General features: G+C 38.8%; 1 protein-coding gene across 3 annotated transcripts in view; it reads left to right on the forward strand.

Annotated features, from left to right (window-relative positions):
- Positions 1-22,755, forward strand: part of Dcaf1 (DDB1 and CUL4 associated factor 1) — a 61,442-nt gene that overhangs the window by 7,880 nt on the left and 30,807 nt on the right. For all 3 annotated transcript variants that reach the window (XM_050139628.1, XM_050139629.1, XM_050139630.1), the window contains exons 4-12: positions 1,988-2,061; positions 3,411-3,524; positions 4,418-4,555; positions 6,674-7,183; positions 7,910-8,011; positions 11,765-11,923; positions 13,423-13,602; positions 15,060-15,269; positions 21,868-22,037. In XM_050139628.1, coding sequence (XP_049995585.1) covers positions 1,988-2,061; positions 3,411-3,524; positions 4,418-4,555; positions 6,674-7,183; positions 7,910-8,011; positions 11,765-11,923; positions 13,423-13,602; positions 15,060-15,269; positions 21,868-22,037 — 1,657 coding nt within the window. The remainder of the gene's footprint in view (positions 1-1,987; positions 2,062-3,410; positions 3,525-4,417; positions 4,556-6,673; positions 7,184-7,909; positions 8,012-11,764; positions 11,924-13,422; positions 13,603-15,059; positions 15,270-21,867; positions 22,038-22,755) is intronic.

Raw genomic sequence — 22,755 nt, forward strand, 5'->3', positions numbered from 1 at the left:
TTTAATGGTTGTAGATCACTTTCAGGATCTGAGTGCTGGACTGAAAGATGAGTGTCATCACTGCCCAGCTGACTTTACAATTTTTTTATTAAGTTTTTTTTGTCTCATTTAGTGTGTGTGTGTGTTTGTAGACTGCTGCTGTATGTGTAGGTATACAAGTGTGATCCTGCCATGGTGAGCATGTTTACGTTAAAAGATGTAAAACTTTCAAGAGTCATTTTTTTTCCTACTGTGGGTTCAGTGGATGAACTCAGGCCATCAGACTTGTGTGGCAAAGCCCTTTTATCCACTGAGTCATTACATTAGCCCTTCCCCCAACTCCCACTTTTAACTTAAAAAAAGCAAAACAAGCTTTTATTGCACCTTCATCTGAAACAATTATCCTGGTATTTGTTAGGAAATACAGTTGACAGTTGTGAGCTGCCATGTAATACTTGGTACTGAATCTGGGTCTTCTGTAAGAACAGCAATTACTGTTCACTACTGAGCCATCTCTTCAGCCTCTTTTTTTTCTTTTTTTTTATAAGCTAGTAAAATCTTGATGCTCATCTAGATTCAGTGTCATTATTTAATTTAGTATTGTTGTATAGACAGTGTCCTGAGCAGTGAGAGGATCAGTGCTTTAAAGAGTTTATATTGCATTTAATTTTAAAGTTTTTCTTTTCTTTTCTTTTCCTTCCTCCCTCCCTCCCTCCCTCCCTCCCTCCCTCCCTCCCTCCCTTCTTTTCTTTCTTTTCTTTTCTTTTTTTTTCTGAGACAGAGTTTCTCTATGTAGCCCTGACTGTCCTGGAACTCACTCTGTAGACCAGGCTGGCCTGAAAATCTTAAGAGATCTGTCTACCACTGCCTCTCAAGTTTCTGGTGTTAAAAGTTTGAGCCACCACTGCCCAGCAATTTCTTTTTTTCTGTGTGTGTGTCAGGTGAGGGGAGTGTATATTTGTGTGTGTATATGTAGGCGGAAGTTTCCCTGTGCTGCGGCTGCTTCCCCAAAAACCAACATAGAGACTCAATATTGTTATTGGCTCTCACCCTTAAACTAACCCATATTTCTTATTTACGATTTGCCACATGGCTTGGTACCTTTTCTCAGTATGGCATGCCCATCTTATTCTCTCTGCGCCTGTTGCTAATTTTCTCACTCTGCCTTTCTTCATCCCAGTCTCCTAAGTTTGATCGTCCTGCCTAACTTTATCCTGCTTTGCTGTAGGCCATTCAGATTCTTTATTAACCACTGAGACTATTACATACTCGGTGTACAGTATGTATATTCACATATATGTTAGTATGTGAGTGCACCTTTTTGTATGTGTGCATGTGGAGGCCTCCGAGTCACCTTAAGATGTTGTTCCTCAGGAGCCATCCATCTGGTTCTTCGACAGGGTCTTTCGCTGGGGACCTGGGACTCCCAGTTTGGCTAGGATGACTGATGTAGGAATCATTCTGTCTCTACCTTCCAATTGCTGGATTTCAAGTGTGCACCACCATGCTTGGCTTTATATGTGAATTTTAGGGATCAAATTCAGGTTCTCATGTTTGCATGGTAAGCACTTTAGTAAGTAATCTGTCTACCCAGCCCGTAGAGAATGATCTTTTTTGTTGTTGGTTTTTTTGTTTGTTTGTTTGTTTTTTCAGTGCGGGGGTTTCTCTAGCTTTGGAGCCTGTCCTGGAACTAGTTCTTGTAGACCAGGCTGGCCTTGAACTCACAGAGATATACCTTCCTCTCCAAGTGCTAGTGTAAATCAAGGGTAACCTCATAGAGCTCTGCCTGCCTCTCCCTACCAAGTGCTGGTATTAAAGGTGTGTGCCGCCATGTCTAACCCTAAAAATATTTCTTATTAAATTTGCTCACAGAAATCTTCTCTTTATTTCTGTTTATTTTTGCTGAAAGTTTACTAGTCATATTTATAACAACCCAGATGTTATTTTGTAGGTCTAATTTATTTGACAGGATTACCTAATCTGTTGTGTCTCTCTTTTCCTGTGATAGGTCGAGCCGATCCAGAGTGTATGCTGGGCCACTTGCTGAGAATACTCTTCAAGAATGACGACTTCATGAACGCAGTACGTTTGCCTTTGCTTTCATCCAAAAGTTATCATCAGAAGATAGATAATCATACACTTATTTATTTAATAGTTTCCTGTCACCTAAAACTTTGTTAAAATTGAGAGAAGAGTGGTTAGAATTCTCTTTTAAATTTGGTTATTGAAGCCGGGCGGTGGTGGCGCACGCCTTTAATCCCAGCACTCGGGAGGCAGAGGCAGGTGGATCTCTTGGGAGTTCGAGACCAGCCTGGTCTACAAGAGCTAGTTCCAGGACAGGCTCCAAAACCACAGAGAAACCCTGTCTCGAAAACCCCAAAAAAAAAAAAATAAAAAAAAAAAATTTGGTTATTGAAAAAGTAATCAAACTGCTTTTTCAACAAAGTTCTGTTTGTGATGAAATTGTTTTCTGTTTGGTTGTACTTTGGTTAGTGTGAACTATTGGTAAACGCTCTCAAGGCATCACTGCTTATTCTTTGGCAGGACTCTCTTGATTTAGGAATGTAAAATGTTCTTTTGGATTCCTGAATGGAAAAGTAAGGGTGATATACATAGTATGATTCTGCACTAAAGCTGTTTGTGCTTTGGTATGTGAGTGGCTAGGAAGGTACCTTTTGTCTGTTGTGAAGAGTAAATGAGAGTGAGAGAGACAGTGTGTGTGTATATACACACATTATATGCACACTTCTCTCACAGTTACTGAAGTAGCAGTAGCTCAAGAAATCATGGATATTAGTAGTTAGAGGTAGAAAATGAGGGGAACCAGTGTGATGGTTTATGTATGTAAGCAATCCTAGCACTTGGCAGGCTGAGGGAGGAGAAAGATTTGAGTTTGAGGTTAGATTGAGCTACGTAAGACCCTCTTTCAAAATAACCCTCCCCCCCAAAGCTATGGGGCTATATTCAATCCAATCCAATCAAATAAAGGAAGTTGTTAAACTTATTATAAAGGAAGTTTAATAAACTTATTAAACTTTTCAAATTTGATTGTATTGATTCCAGAACAAAGAGTATTCCTTTATAGCTGTCTTAAAAATTGCAGTTATTGCTGGGTGGTGGTGACGCACACCTTTAAATCCTAGCACTTGGGAGGCAGATAGGTAGAGTTCAAGATCTTTGTGAGTTTGAGGCCAGCTTGGCCTACAGAGCGAGTTCCAGAGTTCTATGACAGGCAGAGAAACAGAGAAACCCTGTCTAAAAAAAAAGACTGCAATTATTAATACTTATTGATTATACAAGTTGATGAGATTCATTTTAATACATACATACATATATATATATACACCCACACATATATAGTACATTGATCATGTCTACCCACCTTTTACTCCTCTTCCCTCCCTTTGTTTTCCTTTCCTCTTTGTTTCCAGCTGGTGAATGCGTATGTGATGACAAGTAGAGAGCCCCCCTTAAATACTGCAGCTTGCAGACTGCTGCTGGACATCATGCCAGGTCTAGAAACTGCGGTTGTCTTTCAAGAAAAGGTACTTGATAGAAGAAAATCATTGTGTTTTTGAATCAAGTGGATCTAATTATTGTATTTGTACTTGTTACTACAGTAATTGTTAATTTTTTCCTATTCAAATATTAATGTATACTCTAGATAAACAAAAAAAATTCTAAAAACAGTTATTTGCATTGGGGTATACAGCTGTTACCTCAGCATGGGGATGGTTGAGATAGGAGGATCAAGAGCTCAAAGTCTTATGTTTGCTAATTTGGTGTTCAAGGCCACCCTGGTCTACATAAAATCCTATCTCCCAAAACAACAAAAGTATTTTATTTGGATAGCTACCTGCTAAATGAGTGAAATAGTATTTTTCAGAATCTTAAGGTCATGTTTTAAACAGTATATTATAGTCTCATTTAAATTTTTGCTCTTTTTCCTTCTTTGTGGTAATGGAGATTAAACCTAGTTATTTTTATTAACAACACTGAATATAGTTTTTAAAGGTGTGTGTGTGTGTTTACATGTGGAGGCATAGGCCTGTACATACAACACCTAGAGACCTGAAGAGAGTATCAGGTGGTCTGCTATATTACTGTCCACCTGTTCCTTTGAGGCAATCTTTCCTTAAATTAGAGGTTCACATTTTCTCTGCTGGACTGGAAGCCAGGGTGCCCCAGTAGTATTATTTTTCTTTACTCCTTTGGAGTTACAGTTATCTGTGGGATACTGGTTCTGTGGGTGCTGGGATCTGAACCTGGGTCTTCATGATTGTGCAACAAGCTCCCTCTAGCGACTGAACCATCTCTAGTCCATCACTGAAATATTCATTAGGTTTTTTTTTGTCATGGTATAGAAACCTTGGCTTTTAATTTAAGTTATGAAAATAGATCTTTTATGAATTATACTCTTTCTTGTCCTTTACTATAGGAAGGAATTGTTGAAAATCTTTTCAAATGGGCCCGAGAGGCTGATCAGCCACTGAGGACATACTCTACTGGACTGTTAGGAGGTGCTATGGAAAATCAAGATATTGCTGCCAACTACAGAGATGAAAATTCCCAACTGGTAAGGACCATCTTAGAGAGAATTGTTGCACACTTGCTGCCTGAATCTGAATAGGTGTGTTCTATCAAAAACATGTACTAGAACATAGTTATAGCAGTACATTGAGATTTCTTTCCATAGTAAAGAGTTATGATTTTACTTTCTTTTTTTAACATTTAAGCTTTTTTAAAAATCTTGTCAAGGATCATGACATATAAATCATTCCCTATGTCTTGTTCTCATTTCTCTTCTTAAATTTTATTCTTTGAAGATTTTGAAACATGTAGCAAATTGGAAAGAATTTTAGTGAATATTTAAATCTGTACCAGTTGAATGGATTATTAACATTTTTATTGGACTCATTACTGTTAGTTCACTTATCTACCTTCCATTTACCCACTATTCTAAATTTTAAAAGAAATGCAATTGAAATCCAGATGCACCCTCCCTTTTATTTTTATTTTTGTTTTTATTTTTGCTTTTTTTTTTATTTTTGCTTTTTGAGACAAGGTTTTCTGTAGCTTTGTGACCTATTCTGGAACTTGCTCTGTAGACCAAGCTGGCCTTGGACTCACAGAGATCTGCCTGCCTCTGCCTTTCCAGTGCTGGGATTAAAGGCGTGCACTATCACCACCTGGCTACAAACTCTCTTTTTAGCGTAGTTTCATTCTTTATTGCTTTACTATTCCCTCCTCTTTATTTTTTGAGTTTTTTTTTGTTTGTTTGTGTATTTTCTTTCTGCTTGCTTCAGACTTGTAGCAGTTCTTTTCCTTCAGTACCCCAAGTGCTGAAGTTATAGGCATGTACCACTGCACTCAAGTAAACATAGAACAGGTTTTAGTATTGGCTCTAAAAATAAGTACTAGAAGGTTTAAAAAGGCAGACTTGGAAGTTAGATTATGTAGTTGCTAGTGATATACAATGTATAGTCAGTAAGTTTTTGAAATCTTTAGTTTTGATTTTCAAAGTTAATTAAAAGTTTAGCTTCTGCTTTTTAAAGTGTGATGCATAGCCTAGTCTACCTTGGCCCAAAATGGTGTGTTTTATGTGCAGATCTTCTGGTTTGGGTTTTCTAGGAAAAAACCACAGACATACATTTTAAAATAACATCTTTTTATTTTTTGTTTGTTTTTTTGAGACAGGGTTTCTCTTTGTAACAGCTCTGGCTGTCCTGGAGTGTACTCTGTAGATCAGGCTGGCCTCGAATTCACAGAGATCCACCTGCCTCCTGAGTGCTTAAAGGCATGGTCCACTACACCCAGCTTAAAATAGACTTTTAGTCCTAACTTCTTTCACCAAATTTAGCTATCAAATCAACATATTTATCAAATTTTTACTATTCCCCGGCGTTGGGTTAACTGCATGAGTATTGAGTTCTCTCTCCTTTTTTAAAAAAGGTTTATTTATTTATTATGTATACAGCGTTCTGTCTGCTTGTGTGCCTGTAGGCCAGAAGAGGGCACCAGATCTCGTTACAGATGTTTTTTTTTAAAAAATTATTTATTTATTTATTTATTTATTTATTTATTATGTATACAATATTCTGTCTACATGTATGCCTGCAGGCCAGAAGAGGGCACCAGACCTCATTACAGATGGTTGTGAGCCACCATGTGGTTGCTGGGAATTGAACTCAGGACCTTTGGAAGAGCAGACGGTGCTCTCAACCACTGAGCCATCTCTCCAGCCCTACAGATGGTTTTGAGCAGGGAATTGAACTCAGTACCTTTGGAAGAGCAGCCAGTGCTCTTAACCACTGAGCCATCTCTCCAGTTCCAAGTATTGAGTTTTCTTTAACAGGAAATAATAATATATTAATGAGCTGTTTGTGGTGGTATGTGCCTATAAATCTTAGCATTTGAAAGGCAAAGAAAGAGTGAAACTCTACCTCATAAAATAAGCCAAAAGAAAGAATTATTTAATAAGAATCATGAGCCGGGCGATGGTGGCACACATCTCTAATCCCAGCACTCAGAGGCAGAGGCAGGTGGATCTCTTGTGAGTTTGAGGCTAGCCTGGTCTATTGAGTGACAGCCAGAGATACACAGAGAAACCCTCTCCTGAAAAACCAAAAGAAAAAAAATCATGTTCATAAAATTCAGAATAAATAACTTCTTTTACTCAAATATTTGTTGCTAGGTGGCAATAGTGCTTCGAAGACTGAGAGAGCTACAACTTCAGGAAGTGGCTTTGCGGCAGGAAAATAAGCGTCCTAGTCCACGGAAGCTTTCATCCGAACCGCTTTTGCCTCTAGATGAGGAAGCTGTAGATATGGACTATGGTGACATGGCAGTAGATGTTGAGGATGGAGAGCAAGAAACTTCTAGAGATATGGAGATCTCCTTCCGTCTTGATTCAAGTCACAAGACCAGTAGTAGAGTGAACTCAGCAACTAAGCCTGAAGAAGGAGGATTGAAGAAGAACAAGTCTGCAAAGCATGGTGACAGGGAGAACTTTAGGAAGGCCAAGCAGAAGTTGGGTTTCTCATCTTCTGACCCAGATCGTGTGTTTGTTGAGCTGTCTAATAGCAGCTGGTCAGAAATGTCCCCCTGGGTGATTGGCACCAATTACACCCTCTATCCTATGACTCCTGCTATTGAGCAGCGACTTATTCTCCAGTATCTGACCCCTCTAGGAGAGTATCAGGAGGTAAGTTATTAGGATAAGTTACTATTTTGGGACTATTATGTGGCTATTATATTTATCTCTAGGGCATTTTATGGGTGTATCTTACCCACTGATATACTCTTAACTCCATTCCAGAAAGGTCTTCATCTCATTAAGGTCTTAATGCAGGTCATTCCTGATAAAGGTTAGTTTGATATAAGTTTATTCATGTAAACATATGGTATGTGAATATATGTCTTATGGTTTCTGTTGCTGTGAAGAGATTCTATGACCACGGCAACTCATATAAAAGAAAACATTTAATTGTGGCTGGCTTACAGTTTCAGAGGTTTAGTCTTTTATCCTCATGACAGAAAGCATGGTGGCATGCAGGCAGACATGGTGCTAGAGAAGAAGTTCAGAGTTCTACATCTGAGTTGACAGGCAGCATGAAGCGAACTGGTTTGAGATTCTGAGACCTCAAGAGCACCCCCACCTCCAGTGACACAATTTTATAACAAAGTCACACCTCCTCTAAGTGTCACTCCCTATGAACCAAGAATTCAAACACATGAGTCTGGGCCCATTTCTATTCAAACCACCACCACATATGAACATATTCTTCATGAGGGGTGTGTGATTGTTTTTTTTTTAATTTTCTCTTAATTTTCTTTTTATATACTCATTTCTTTAATAGTCTTCATTCATAAAATACAGGTAATATGGAAAAGCCACAATTTAATTCTTATTTTTTGGTTCTCATTTCAGTTACTTCCTATATTCATGCAACTTGGATCACGAGAATTGATGATGTTTTATATTGATCTGAAACAGACTAATGATGTCTTGCTTACTTTTGAGGCACTCAAGGTAAAGCTTGCAAAAATACTAGTTTTTGTTATTACTTGATGTTTATGAAGCTCATGTTAAAGGCGGTTGGTACAGCAGTACTGGCCAGCCCTAAGCGATTTCTCAGTACTTGAAAATAGAGTGTCTCTGAAGAACTGAAGTTTCATTTATTTACTTTTGAGACAGGGTCTCAGTCTGTGGCACAGGTTAGCATGGAACTCATTATGTCTAGACCAAGTTGGCCTCAAACTTACAGCAGTTTCTTGTCTCAGCCTCTTTGGTGTTGGGATTACATTTGCCTGGATTTACATTTTAAGTTTTAGTTACTTTGATTAAGTTAACCTTCATGTCACCAGTGTGCATCAAACAGTAGTATAGCCATATATTGTTGAAGTGGAATTGAAATGAATAAGTTTTTCTTTTAGTCCCTAGACATTTTAAGTTTGGATGAGATCAGACAGAACTGGAGGAATATATGGGAGTGGGGTTTGTGTTTGTGTGTTTCTGTCTGTCATTCTGTCTGTTTCTATCTGTGTCTGTTTAAAGAGTGTACTGAGTACTTTGAACAGTGAAATGGGACTGGAGGTTGGAACTGTGTCCGGTGGCCCAGAAATACTACATTCAGTTACAACACTGGTTTTGAACAAGATGCTATTGGATAGTAACTTTGGATGGATGATTGCTCACTCTCTTTGGAATTGCAATGGGTATTATCATCCATCTGTTCCTTTAAAAAGTTATAAAAGGGACAAAAGAATGAAATATCTATGAACAAGGAAAAACTTAAAAGATCCTTCTTTGAAACAAAATTGGATCTGGAGAGATGGCTCAGCAGTTAAAATACCAAGTTTGGTTTCTAGAACCCCTATTTGGCAACTTATAACTGCTTGTAACTCCAGCTCCAGGATATCTGTTGGGCACCTACATACTATTTTACGTGCATATCCCCTCCGCCCCGCCCCCGCCCAACACACACAAAGAAATTCTGGTGTATCATTTTGTTCTAAAGGATGATTCAAGTTAATGTAAGAGAAAGACAGAAAGGAACATTCTGATAGGAACAAAATGGGCTAAAAGACAATTGTGGCTGGTTATAGTGGTGCACACTCTTAATCTCAGTATTCAGGAGGCAGAGGCTGGCAAATCTCTGAGTTTGAGGCCAGTCAGGTCTACAGAGCTAGTTCCAGGCCCAGACTATTAAAACAGAAAGAAAATAGACTGCTGACAGGGTGAGGTGAAGACGGTTTGTAGGTGGTGAGGACTCAAGTAAAACTAGGTTTCTTGATATATCTTAAGCCTGCTTATTCTGTTTTACCACCTTTAGTGATGGCAAATTATCATGGTATGGTAGTGGCATTATGAGAAAACCATCATGTGGCATGAGTTACTGGGAATGGATATCTAGTTTAGCTGCTTCTTGAGGGAAGAATTGGGGGAAGAATAGTAGAGGTCTTTATGACAAGCAAAGGATAATGAAGGAAAGGAATTGGATTTTAGTAAGGGTTAGTTGAGCTCTAGGTGTTAAGAAATTCTGAATGGGGTAGATAGATACCTGTTAATGGTGCCATTGACTTTTATCTCTTCAGGTATGTAATTGCAAACTTGTATTGTCTGTTGTGGAAACAGGAGGGGGAGCTCTAGCCCTCCTGAGGCCCTGTCGTTAAGGCTCCTGGGTTCAGAAATATGAAGAACATCCCACTTTTGTTGGACACTTTGTCCTTAAAATTGTGCAGGTCATTCCATGCTGGGAGACTAGTAGGAATTGAGCAGGAAATTAACAAAACTTAAACGTTAGAATTTTAACTGGGTGTTGTGCTGCATTATTGTAACTCCAGCTGTGGGGAGGCGGTGGGTTCATGGCTAGTTAGGATACCTTATCTAGGGCCAGTGAGATGGCTCAGCAAGTTAGGGCCAAGCCTGATGACCAGAGTTTGATCTCTGGAAACCACATGGTGGAAGGAGAAAACCAGTTCTTGCAAGTCAAGTTGTTCTCTGACCTTCACATGTAACACCATAGCCACTCATAGAATAAATAAATCTAATAAAATGTTTAATTTTGAGACAGGGTTTCTTTGTGTAACTGGCTGTCCCGGAACTTGCTTTGTAGACCAGACTGGATTCAAACTCATAGAGATCCACCTGCCTCTGCCTCCCGAGGGCTGGGGTTAAAAGCATGTGCCACCACAGATTGGCCAAAGATTTAATTTTTAAAAATGCATTCTGATACATCAGAACAACAATAACAACAACAAAACTCTGCCACTTTTGATTCTTTGCTTAAGGTTCTTCTTTGGGATTTTGTAATGCCAGCACTTGAGAAGTGGAAACCAGCTTGGGATACAGAGTGAAACCTTGTCTCAGGAAGTTTTTTTTTTTTTTTTTAATTGTTTGGGGTTATATTGAAAATAAATGTAAAAGAAAAATTTCTGGACTTCATAAAGTCAGTGACTGAACTTGAATTAGAACACTGAGTTGATTATATATGAAGAATTAAATTGTCAAGGTTAGCAAAAGTCTACTCAGGAAACAGGAAAAATTATTGTAAAATTGTGCCATTGCTTTCAACCAGGTTTATTATTTTCACCCTTTCTGTTTGTGGGTACTAGGAATTAATTTAGGGCCTTGAGAATGCTATGCAAGCATTCTACCTTCCTCCAGCTTCCTCCATCTGCTTCCTCCAGCTCTTTTAACTTTCTGTTTTGAGACTCACAACTTCTTGGCCTTGAAGTTGTGGTTCTCCTGTCTTAGCCCACTAAAGTACTAAGATTATAGGCATGCCCTGCTTCATGTATCTTGCTTTTTGTTTGTTTTTGTTTTCTTTTTTTTTTTTAGTGGAAGAAGGGCTTATTTTGGCTTACAGTTTGAAGGGATAAAATATAATCAGTCCATCATGTAGGGAAGGCAAAACAGCTCCATGGTAGCAGAAATGTATAGCTGGTCTTTTCATCTCCTTACATTTTTTTTTTCCCCAGACCAGGTTTCTCTGTAGCTTTGGAGCCTGTCCTGAAACTAGCTCTCTGTAGACCAGGCTGGCCTTGAACTCACAGAGATCCGCCTGCCTCTGCCTCCTGAGTGCTGGTATTAAAGGGTCCACCACCACCACTCGGCATCATCTCCTCACGTCTTGGCAAAAGAAGAAGTAGAGGGTCTTTTTTTTTTTTTGGTAGAAAAAGAAAACAGGTTTATTTATTTCGTATCTTACAAGGGTGGGCAGTAACAATAGTACTGCAGATAGCCCATTTCATGTTTTTAACCTGTTGCAGAGGGTATAGCTCACTGGTATAGCTCATGTTTAGCAGGTACCCAGGTTCTATTCCTACCCTGCCTCCCTATTCCCATAGGTCCTGGAAAGTTGAATACCTTTCTGCTTTAGGAAGGAAAAGGGGGATGCTGTAGAATTTTAAGCCATTCTTTTTCTTTCCCTTCTGTTTCTTTTCTTTTTTTTTTCTTTCTTTTTGAGACAGGGTTTCTCTTTGTAGCCTTGGCTGTTCTGGAACTTGCTCTGTAGACCACTCTTGCCTCACAGAGATCCATCCATCCACCTGTCTCTGCCCCTCTAGTTCTGGGATTAAAGGCGTGTGTCACCACTGCCTGACCCGGCCTCCTTTCTGTTTTCTTTCTCCCATCTTTTCTTTTTCCCTTCTCCTTTCTCTTTACTTTTTTTTTTTTTGAGATGGTGGTTTTGTACTTATGACTCTATAGAAGCTAATATTATGTTAAGAGATTTGTGATGTTTTTGGTTATTCTACTGTAACATGTGTCCTTACTGTTTAGCACCTAGCATCTCTCCTGCTCCATAACAAATTTGCCACAGAATTTGTTGCACATGGTGGAGTACAGAAATTACTGGAAATTCCTCGTCCTTCAATGGCTGCAACTGGTGTATCCATGTGCTTGTATTACCTGTCCTACAACCAGGATGCTATGGAAAGAGTAAGTGTAGTCCATTCAGGTGATGAGAATGGGTTTGATGGGGACCATCTCTGTAAAGCAGCACATTCACAGATGAACGTTTGGATAAGAAGACAGGAACAGTTGAAAAAATGAAATTCTTATGAAAGACTTGAGGAATGTGAATGTATATCTTCATAAAGCATCCTAAAATGTAAAATGTAAAATTATTTAGGAAATTTTGACTCTACTTAGAAAGTGCAGGACAAGTTCCACAAGCTTTCTTTGATTTCTATGGCGTTATGACTAGTAGCCAGGCACTTTTCATTTGTGTCTCAGTAGAATTGTATTATATTTTAAAGTCAGTTTATTATATAAACAGGTGATGCTTTATGTATGTTAAATAATTTGTGATGGAGATAGTAAACTAATTTCAGCTGTTCTCATTCTTAGTTTGAGTCTTGTTTTTCCATTAAGTCTTTCATGTTAGTGATCGTTTTTAAAAGTGTGTGGGTTGTACATTTGAAAAGTGATGGTTTCTCAGGGTATCTCTAGGAGGTGGCTTACCATTTCTGTACAAGGATCATTTTTCTTATATTGTGTATTGTACTTTTTTTTTTTTTGAGACAGGGTTTTTCTGTGTAATAGTCCTAACTGTCCTGGAACTAGCTCTTGTAGATCAGGCTGGCCTCGAACTTACAGAGATCTGCCTGCCTCTGCTTCTTGAGTGCTGGGATTGAAGGCATGTGCCACCATCGCCCGACTCCGGTTGACTTTTTAAGTTAAGCTGGTGATTGTCTTGAGTGTTGTCTTTGTCTTTGTTCATTTATTAAGATAACTGTAATAATTAAAATTTTACGTTTTGTGAATATTAAACTATTTATATGCACAAAGCTAATTATGGCTAAAATATAGATAAAAGTACCAAGCAAACCTTGGGGATGTTTTATAATTTGTTGTTTAATTCATAGACAGTATAGACCTGTATGAATCAGTGGAGCAGCAGATACTACATATGTACACTCAGGATCATCAGTAGGCTCAGACATTTATAAGAATGTCTTTGCTGGGCATGGTGGCACATGACTTTGATCCTTGTACTTGGGAGACAGAGGCAGGTGGATCTCTGTGAGTTTGAGGCCATCCTGGTCTGTGTAGTGAGTTCCAGGCCAGCTAGGGCCACAAAGTGAGATTATTTCAAAAGAAAACAAAACAAAAACAAAACAAAAGGAAAAAAAAAAACAGTCCTTAACTTCTGTGTCTTCATGATTGTTAAGCAAGATGTTATGCCCTGAGTCATTTAGAAGCATTAAATGATATATTTTTTGGCTCTTGGTAAACATAGGTTGTACTTAATTTATGTAGTTTTCTGGTTTGGAATGGATTATGTTCTAGACCTGACTTAGAATGATCACTGTTTTCTATAAACATCTCTACCTACACTGGTGAATTTTTCATCCCTTTTAAAGAAACCTTTGCTCCAAATGTTAAAAATAGATTTTATTTATTTATTTACTTTTTTTTTTCTTTTTCTTTTGCAGGTTTGCATGCATCCCCACAATGTTCTATCTGATGTGGTGAATTATACCCTGTGGTTAATGGAATGTTCTCATGCTTCAGGATGCTGCCATGCTACAATGTTTTTCTCAATTTGCTTCTCATTTCGGGCTGTCTTGGAGCTCTTTGACCGTTATGATGGTCTTCGTCGCCTGGTGAACTTGGTAAGGTTCTTCCACTAGCTCTTCAGTTAGCTATAGGAGTCCTCTTTGTTTTGGCTATCCTGAAAGGCATCATGTAGAAGAGAGAAAATTTCCTTTTGGTAGTTTGAATCAAGGTTTCATGTAGCCCAATCTGGCCATAACTTGCTGTATAGCCAAGAAGGACTTTGAACTACCATCTCTCCTGTCTCTTATTTCTCAGTGCTGGAATCAAAGCTATGTATCATTGCACCTAGTTGGGTGCATTTCTGATTGGCATTTTGGGCTTTGGTTGTGTGTATATATATATTTATGAGTTTTTTCTTTCCTTTCTGTCTTTTCTCTGGTTTTTTTTTTTTTTTTTTTTTTTGGGGGGGTACTGAGGATTGAACCCAAGGTGCCATACATATTTACTATACCGTTAAACTGCTGCACCCAGCCCTGTTTTCTGTCTCTGGTGGTTGGAGTTTACTATGCCATTGTAGCCTTTATGTATGTATGTATTTACCCAGTAATTTTGTAGGAGGGTTGCTGTGATAACCTTAATCCCCCCCCCCCCCCTTTTTTTTTTTTTTTGCTTTTGTGAGAAAAGGTCTCACTATGTAGCCTTGTTTGGAGCCAGGCTAAGCTTACTATACCATTGTAGCCTACCTGCCTTTCTGTATGTATGTATGTGTGTATTTTTATATTTATGTATGTATTTATTTACCCAGTAATTTTGTAGGGGCGTTGCTATGATAACCTTAATTTTTTTCTTATCTTTTTTTGCTTTTGTGAGAAAAGGTCTCCCTATGTAGCCTTGTTTGGAACTCCTTTTGTAACCATGCTGACATTGAACTTTTATTGATTTTCCTGGCTCTGTTTCTCAAGTGCTGGGAGCTGGATTGCAATTGTGGGTTACCACACACTACAACTGGTTAATTTTGACCTTTTCAAATGACAACAACTTTAGACTGGTATATCTTTGTTTTCCTTTTCTTGTTAATTTTTAAAAAGATTTTATTTTATGTGTGTTTGTGTTTTGTTTGCATTCACATCTGCGTGAGGGTGTTGGATTCCCTGGAACTGAAGTCACAGATAGTTGTGAGCTGCCATGTGGTACTAGGAATTGAACCCAGCTCCACTGGAAGATTAGCCAGTGCTCTTAACCACTGAGCCATCTCTCCAACCTCTTTTTTTTTTTTTAAATTTTAAGGCAATTTCTCTGTAGTTCAATTACTTTTGAATATTCTTTGGAACTTAGTATTTTCATGTCTTAATCTCTCAAGTGTTGTACATACTGCATCTTTTTTCTATATTTTAATATGGTTAGAAGCTCCCATTTTTCTTTCATATGATTGTTAGCATGTTGTATATATGGATAGACTTGTCAGTATTGTTGAATGTAAACATTTACCAAAATCTTTTGTTATCTTTTTACTTTTCTCTTCTGTGTGCTCTTCCCCCATCTCCTTTGCAATCTTATACCTGTTTACCAATAGATCAGTACTTTGGAGATTTTAAATTTGGAAGACCAGGGTGCACTTTTGAGTGACGATGAAATATTTGCTAGCCGCCAAACAGGCAAACATACCTGCATGGCTCTGCGCAAGTATTTTGAGGCTCACCTGGCCATTAAATTGGAACAAGTCAAGCAGTCACTGCAGAGGACTGAGGGTGGTATTCTTGTTCACCCTCAACCTCCATACAAGGTAAGCGAATAGTCATTTATTTGTTGAATTTTATTTTTGAGGCATGATGTTTTAGAGTTATTATTGCTATGATGAAAAAGCATGACCAGCGTAACTTTGGGAAGAGAGTTTTATTGGCTTATGGTTCATATCACTGTTCATCATCAAAGGAAGTCAGGGCAGCAACTCAGATGGCAGGAACCTGAAGGCAGGAGCTGATGCAGAGACCATTGAAGAATGCTGCTTACTGGCTAATGTCTGGAAATTGGTTCGTGGACAAAGATTCTCTTTTGCTACAATATAATTGTAGTTTTTATCTATTTGAGAAATTTTCTGCTTATTCAGATGAGACATATGGTAGACTTCTGTTTTATGCCTGGAAACACCATGAATGATTAGCCAGTACCAAAGGTCCATATATGAGTCATGCCACCATAAAAATCAGTTTGCCTTTGCTGCCTGTTACAGGTTAGGCCATTATGGACATTGCTTTATCTTTGTTGCCCATTATGATAACTATAATCATCTTACTTTTGGCACTTCAGTGCTGCCATCTGGCCCCTGCTACTTTGAGGCTCAATTTAACCTGTATTTAATTCATCCAGCTGAGTAACAGCATCTCCAACCCTAAGGTGTAGTATAAGGAAAAGAGTGACAACAGAGCTCTACAAATGGAGTGGTGCCCCCTCACCATTTTGCATCTCTTAGTATTAGTGAAGAACATGTCTTCTGGGCCTTCCAATATGGAGGATTAGGATTTAGACAGTGTATCTACTCTAGCATTGCAATTTTCTTCAGCCTTTAAATCTCTTCATATGTTGGAAGAGGCCACTTTTTGGTTCCCGGCTGCTCAGCCCCAAAATAATCTCACAGAAACTGTGTTATTTAAATCACTGCTTCACTCATTAGCTAACGCTTACATATTAATTTAACCCATCTCCATTAATCTGTGTATCTCTGTGTGGCTGTGGCTTACTGGGTAAAGTTCCCAGCATCTGTATCTGGTAGTGCTATATGGCTTCTCTCTGACCTGTCTCCTTTCTCCCAGCATTCAGTTTATCTACGCCTATCTACCCTATCAGGCCAAACCAGTTTCTTTATTAACCAATGGTATTTACAGCATACAGAGGGGAATCTCACATCACCTCCCCCTTTCTGTTTAAATGAAAAGGAAGGTTTTAACTTTAACATAGTAAACTTACATATAACAAAACAGGTATCAAGCAAGAATTACAGTTACAATATTTATATCTACTTTCTTTTATCATATCTAAGGAAAACTATAAGTATAAGCATTTATTCTTCAACTCCATCAGAGACTCCAGAAGGATATAATATTACCTAAATAAACAGGAAATGCGGCCGGGCAGTGGTGGCTCATGCCTTTAATCCCAGCACTCGGGAGGCAGAGGCAGGCGGATCTCTGGGAGTTCGAGGCCAGCCTGGTCTACAAGAGCTAGTTCCGGGACGGGCACCAAAGCTACAGAGAAACCCTGTCTCGAACCCCCCCCCCCAAAAAAAAAAAAACCAGGAAATGCATTGTAAGCAACTTCCCAAACTCTAGAAATGATAGAGACATTCTGCTGCCTGGACAGTCACTCAAAGTTTTTCTGTACTGTTGGGGCATCCATCTTTAGCCTATGGGCCCATAGTATCCAGCAGACTTTTCCATGAAAAGGGAAATTTTAAAGACAGTTCCGTCTATATTGGCAGTTTGACAATCACTTTCTTCTGTGTACTACAGAATGTCTGGCAGACTCTTTAATGAAGCTGGATCCCCAAAGGGTCATCTCACCTTTAGGCAAGTTCAGCACTCATTTCTCTGTGGGTCATGCATGTCCAGTTCATCAAGCAGTACAGGCAAGAGCTGTCTCCTGCCCAAATGACCAATAAACCTCCATAAGGAGCCTCTTTAGTGCCTATCTTCCTCTTGTAGTAATTGGTGCTGCCAGGAACTGATGTGTCTCATTGTCATGAAAAGTTCAAAATGCTTAAAACATTTTAAATGCCATATTCTGTAGTCTTTGAAAGGTTTGAAGAATGCCTATCCATCTGAAATACATGTCTGTCCATAGTTAGTTAGAAAATCTAACTAACATGACTACAAGCTTGACTATTATAGATGATTATCTATTAACCTATGTTTCTTAATTATACATTATACTTTTAAATGAGCTGCACACACAATACCTTAATCAAGCAGAAACATACATATAATAAAACTGACCTTAAATTTGTATCAGTAAATCAAAATCCATACCAATGCAAATCTCTAAACATTTATAGACAATATTTGGGAATATGGGCATAGTTGTCTCCAAACTACTTCCTGCTTTTTGTTGGCTGAAGTAATTTTTGGGGGTGTTCATAGCAACCTTTTGGGGTGTTTTAGTACATCAAACCACATTAGTCTGGAAGAAATCCACAGGTTCTCATCCTCTGTGGAAACAAGAACAACCTCTTTACCAAAGCAACATATCCTTTGACTCAAATTTTGAAATTAAGATACCTTTAAAGTATATATGTTGGTTTTGCTTAGCAGTTCATACAATGAAATGTCTCTCTGTACTTGGCTCCTTCACAGTCAAAAAATTCATAGAAAACACAATAATATACATAATCCAGACTCTGTGCTTATTATTTTTTACTCTATTTCTTTTTAATTATTTTATTATCTTTATACCCCTTTTAATCTATGACTGTCTATACTCTGTCTCTTTAAAGTCTTTACCTTTTTTTTTTTTTAAAAAAAAAACGCATTTACTTCTTTTTTTCTTTTTCTTTTCTCTCCCAAGCCTACATACATTTATCCAACAATGTGGCTCATTTAGAAGTCTTTTTTTTTTATTTGAATCTGTCTTTATTGTGTATCTGTAATTATTTTCTGACCAGAAGTGCTTCTTAAAATGCTAAGTCCTTCTTACAAACTTTAGTGATGCCATTGCTAGGGGAAATACCTCACTGCCTCCTTGCCCCGCCAAGTCCAGCATGGTGGAGCTGTTTGCTGCCTCTGAGAGCCTTGCTCACAGCCCCGTTTTTATGCACACAGCCAGTCTGTGCTGCCATAGGCAAGTTGTAGCACTCTGTTCACAAACCCCATTTAAATGCTTGGCCTCCTGAAAGAGCCAGAGGTTGCACTGGCAGCAGGACCCAGAAAGCTGGCATTTCAAAATGTCACCGCTTTTTTTCTGCTACCGCTGAATCAGGAAGACCTCTCTTAAAGGAGCTGCTGCTTACTCTGTTCTCTTGTGTCTAGGATTTCTTTTTAAACTTTCTCAGATTTTAAGTGGATTTAATTAGCCACATTGGTGCCAGTTTGTTGTTATGAGGCCTTAGTTTGTTTCCTTACTGCCCAGCTCAGACTAGAAATAACCACACAGAAACTGTATTATTTAAATCACTGCATAGCCCATTAGCGCTAGCTACTTATTGGCTAACTCTTACATATTAATTTAACTTATCTCCATTAATCTGTGTATCTCCATGTGGCTGTTACTTACCAGGTAAAGTTCCCAGCGTCTGTCTCTGGCAGGACTATATGGTTTCTCTCTGGACTTGTCTCCTTTCTCCCAGCATTCAGTTTGGTTTTTCCCGCCTATCTACCCTATCAGGCCAAACCAGTTTCTTTATTAACCAATGGTATTCACAGCATACAGAGGGCAATCTTACACTTCATAGTCACTAAGCCAGGGGATATTAGGCATCACCAACTCCTTTTTAATAGGCTATCTTTGGACTGATGCTTCAGCCAACCATTGTTATCTTTTGTTTGTTTTGTTTTGTTTTTGCTTTTTTAACACAGGGTTTCTTTGTGTGACTGTCCTGGAACTAGCTCTATGGATCAGGCTGGCCTTGAACTCACAAAGCTTTGCCTGCTTCTGCCTCCTTGGTGCTGAGAGTAAAGGCATGCTTCACCACTTCCCAGCATTTTGTCACCTTTTTAAACTTTGAACTTTTCATATTAAACCTAGACTCTCTACCCAGTGGACCCACACAAGTAAATTCACCCCAATCTAGTTTTATGTTCATTCCACAACTTTAAAATCTATTTACACACATACTCCCCAGACTTCTACTTGAACAAATTAGCAAACTCATTGAGCTTTCTAGTAGTTTAGTGTACTTCCTCATGGACTATACTTTCAGTCTCCAGTCTACGAGCTTGCTTAGCTTTTAGTCTGGTTATAGGTCTAGAGGCAACTATTGGTGGGCTCTGAGGGACATCAGTACTGGCATCTTCTTCAGGGTAAGTCACTGTTGGTTTAGCAGACAACAAAGTGTTAATTTCCGTAGTAAAAGTAGGAAATGGCAAGTAGGGTTCAAAGTTTTCAGCTTCAATAGGGTCCTCCTATATTAATTTTCTGGAAATTAGTTCTCTTTGTAATTCAGCCAGTCAAATAATAAGTGCTTTTGTTTGACTTTCTAAACTTAAGCTTTGTGGCTGCTAGAGAGATTTCCTTCCAGGGCACACTAGAAACCTTTAGTGTGTACATCAGGAGCTTGTCAGTTTCATCATATTGCTGTCCTTCACTGTATTCTTTCATGCAAGATGTTAGTTATTGTTACCATGGAGCTTATTCTTATCCTTTGCCAGTTTATCCAGAGATGCTAGGAACAACCAGCTTTTATCATCATTTTTCTTAATTTTCCACAAACTGTCAAAAGTCTTGTTTTTGTTTTTGTCTTCTCTGTGTTGTCCTGGCTGTTCTGGAACTAGCTCTGTGAACCAGGCTGGCTTTGAATTCACAGATCTATTGCCTCTTCTTCCGGAATATTGGAACTAAAGACATGCCCCACCACTGCCCAACTTCAATGGTTTACTTATGTAGAGTCACCAAAACCATTGCTTCTCAGAATAGGTGAATAATTAAATGCATTTGTCTCCTTAAGTTTGTAAACTAGGTCACACTATGGGCTTTTAATACTCTCCAAGCTTCTAGGAGAGGCTTCAGTAACTGGAGGGGCTACAATAACAGTAGGCAATGGCAAATTGGAAAGCCTGTTCCAGATCCTTAAAAAATCATCCTTGGGGAAAAAAAAATCATCTTTGGCTGGGTGGTGGTGGTGCACACCTATAATCCCAGCACTCAGGAAGCATAGGCAGATGGATTGCTTTGCTCTAGGCTAGTCTGGTCTATTGAGTTCCAGGACAGCCAGGGATATACAAGGGAAATCCTGTCTCGGAAAACTAAAACCCAAACGAAAACAACAAAAAACCCCATCATTTTACTTCTGTTGCTCTAGAACCACTTCTGGTACCAAATCTTTGATCAGGGTTCTCAGGAAGAATAGAATTTATAGAATGAACTCACACACACTCACACACGCGCACACACACAAACTTACTAGACTGGCTTAACAGTCTGGTCCAGCTTGTCCAACAATGTCTGTATACCAATATAATTTCCAAAATTCCAGTAGTCCATGAAGTTGGATGTCTCAGGTGGTCTTCAGTATATGACAGATTCCTGAAGAAGTAGGCTATAATGCTAGTAAGGAATGGTCTTGGCCAGAGAGAGCAAGAGCTAGCAGGCAAAGAGCAAAAGCTTCATTTTTCCATATACTTTATATAGACTGCCAGCAGAAAGTGTGGCCTAGATTAAAGGTGGATGTTATCATCCTAACCGAACTAAAGGTGTATCTTCCAACCTTAAAAGATCTGTATTAAAAGTGGGTCTTCCTACTTAAATGTTTTAATGAAGAAAAAAATAAAATCCTCATAGGTGTGCTAGGCTGATTGGATTTTTGTTAATTCCAGATGTAGTTGACCACCAAGAATGACTACACAAGGTCTGTTAGTAAGCCAGACTGGCCTAGAACTCAGAACTATTTGCTTCTGCCTTCTACACACTGGGCCATTTCTGAGTGCCTTCTAAGTGTACCACCATAGCCAGTTTCTATTTTTTTATTTCTTGTTTCTGTGTTGGGGATCAAAAACGGGGTCTCATACATATCAGATTAGTGTTGTAAAACTTAACTACATCCCGACCTAGAACACAGTCTTAAAAATTAATACTACTTGCAGCAGTTCCAGGTTTGAAATCACATCTGAGACCAATGCCATGTCTGTAGGACATACAGTTTTGCACTTTACCTTCCCTATATGAAAGCAGAACAATTAAAAGTGGAGGTAATAGATGAATTTCAAAGACCTTTTTGTTTCCACTTATAAGTCACTGCTATTCTGGCACTAAACTAGAACTAAAGGGACTCAAGTATGAGTAAAACTGCTTGCTTTTGTGAAAACTGCAGAATTTTGTTTGGGAAAGGATGTGTCCATAACTCTAGCTCTCTGTCATTTTGGAACTTATTTGATCGATTTGGGATCAAGATGAATGTCTGCATGTTTCAAAAATTGCAAGTTGAAGAGATACCTGTTTCTTGATGCTACTTTCTCAGCTTTCTTAAGTATGCATAAATCAACCTTGTGTTATTTTTTTAAATATGTGTGCCAATCACAAATAAAGTACTAATCGTTATGTAGCATTGTTTTACATATGGACTGGTGACTCAGGAATTGTGGAAATTGAAAGCTTTTATTAAAATCTTTGGGCAAACATTGAGAAAGTAGTAGATAGACGGTGCAATTTTGTATTATAATACATACCTCTCCTTATAGGCATGCTCATACACTCATGAGCAGATTGTGGAAATGATGGAGTTTTTGATAGAATATGGCCCAGCTCAGCTGTATTGGGAACCTGCTGAAGTCTTCCTCAAGCTTTCATGTGTGCAGCTCTTGCTACAGCTTATTTCCATCGCCTGCAATTGGAAGACCTATTATGCAAGGTGGGACTAGAAATTCCACATGAAGTTCAGTATTTACATAATACGTGTTTAACAAGCTTTTGTTGAGGTGAAGTTTTAAACTAGACTCTGTGACAGAAGTATATTAAGCATTAAAGTGTTTTTTGTTGTTGTTGTGTGGTGGTGGCACATGTCTTTGGTTCCATCACTTGACAGGCAGAGGCAGGCAGATCTCTCAGTTCCAGGCAAGCCTACTGTACAGAGTGAGTTCCAGGACAGCTAGGGCTACACAGAGAATCTCACTATGCAGCCCTGCCTGGCCTGGAACTCAGTGAGGTCCATCTGCCTATGCTTCCCAAGTGATGGGAATAAAAGGTGTGTGCTATGATGCCCAACTATAATGTGATTTTTCCAAAAAATATTTTTTACTTATGTAGATAACCCCCCCTCCCCGTGTGTGTGTGCTAGTTAAAGACAGCATACAGGTATTGATTCTCTCCTTTCACCTTGTGAGTCCCAGGGATAATACTGTGAGTCAGGCTTGATAGCAAGTGACTATCTGCTGATCTGTCTCCATGGCTTCAAAGGTGTGATTTTGGCTTTAAAAGTATTTATTTACTTAATAACCCAGGACTCCAGCACCAAATTGGGAATGCAGAGACATTGGACCTTTTGCTTGCTTCCATGCTTGTTTGCGCGCTCGCTCTCTCTCTCTCTCTCTCTCTCTCTCTCTCTCTCTCTCTCTCTCTCTCTCTCTCTC

The sequence above is a fragment of the Alexandromys fortis genome, unplaced genomic scaffold (genome assembly GCF_014885135.2).
Source record: "Alexandromys fortis isolate MF-2015 unplaced genomic scaffold, M_Fortis_MF-2015_v1.1 scaffold_36, whole genome shotgun sequence".
Lineage (NCBI taxonomy): Eukaryota > Metazoa > Chordata > Mammalia > Rodentia > Cricetidae > Alexandromys > Alexandromys fortis.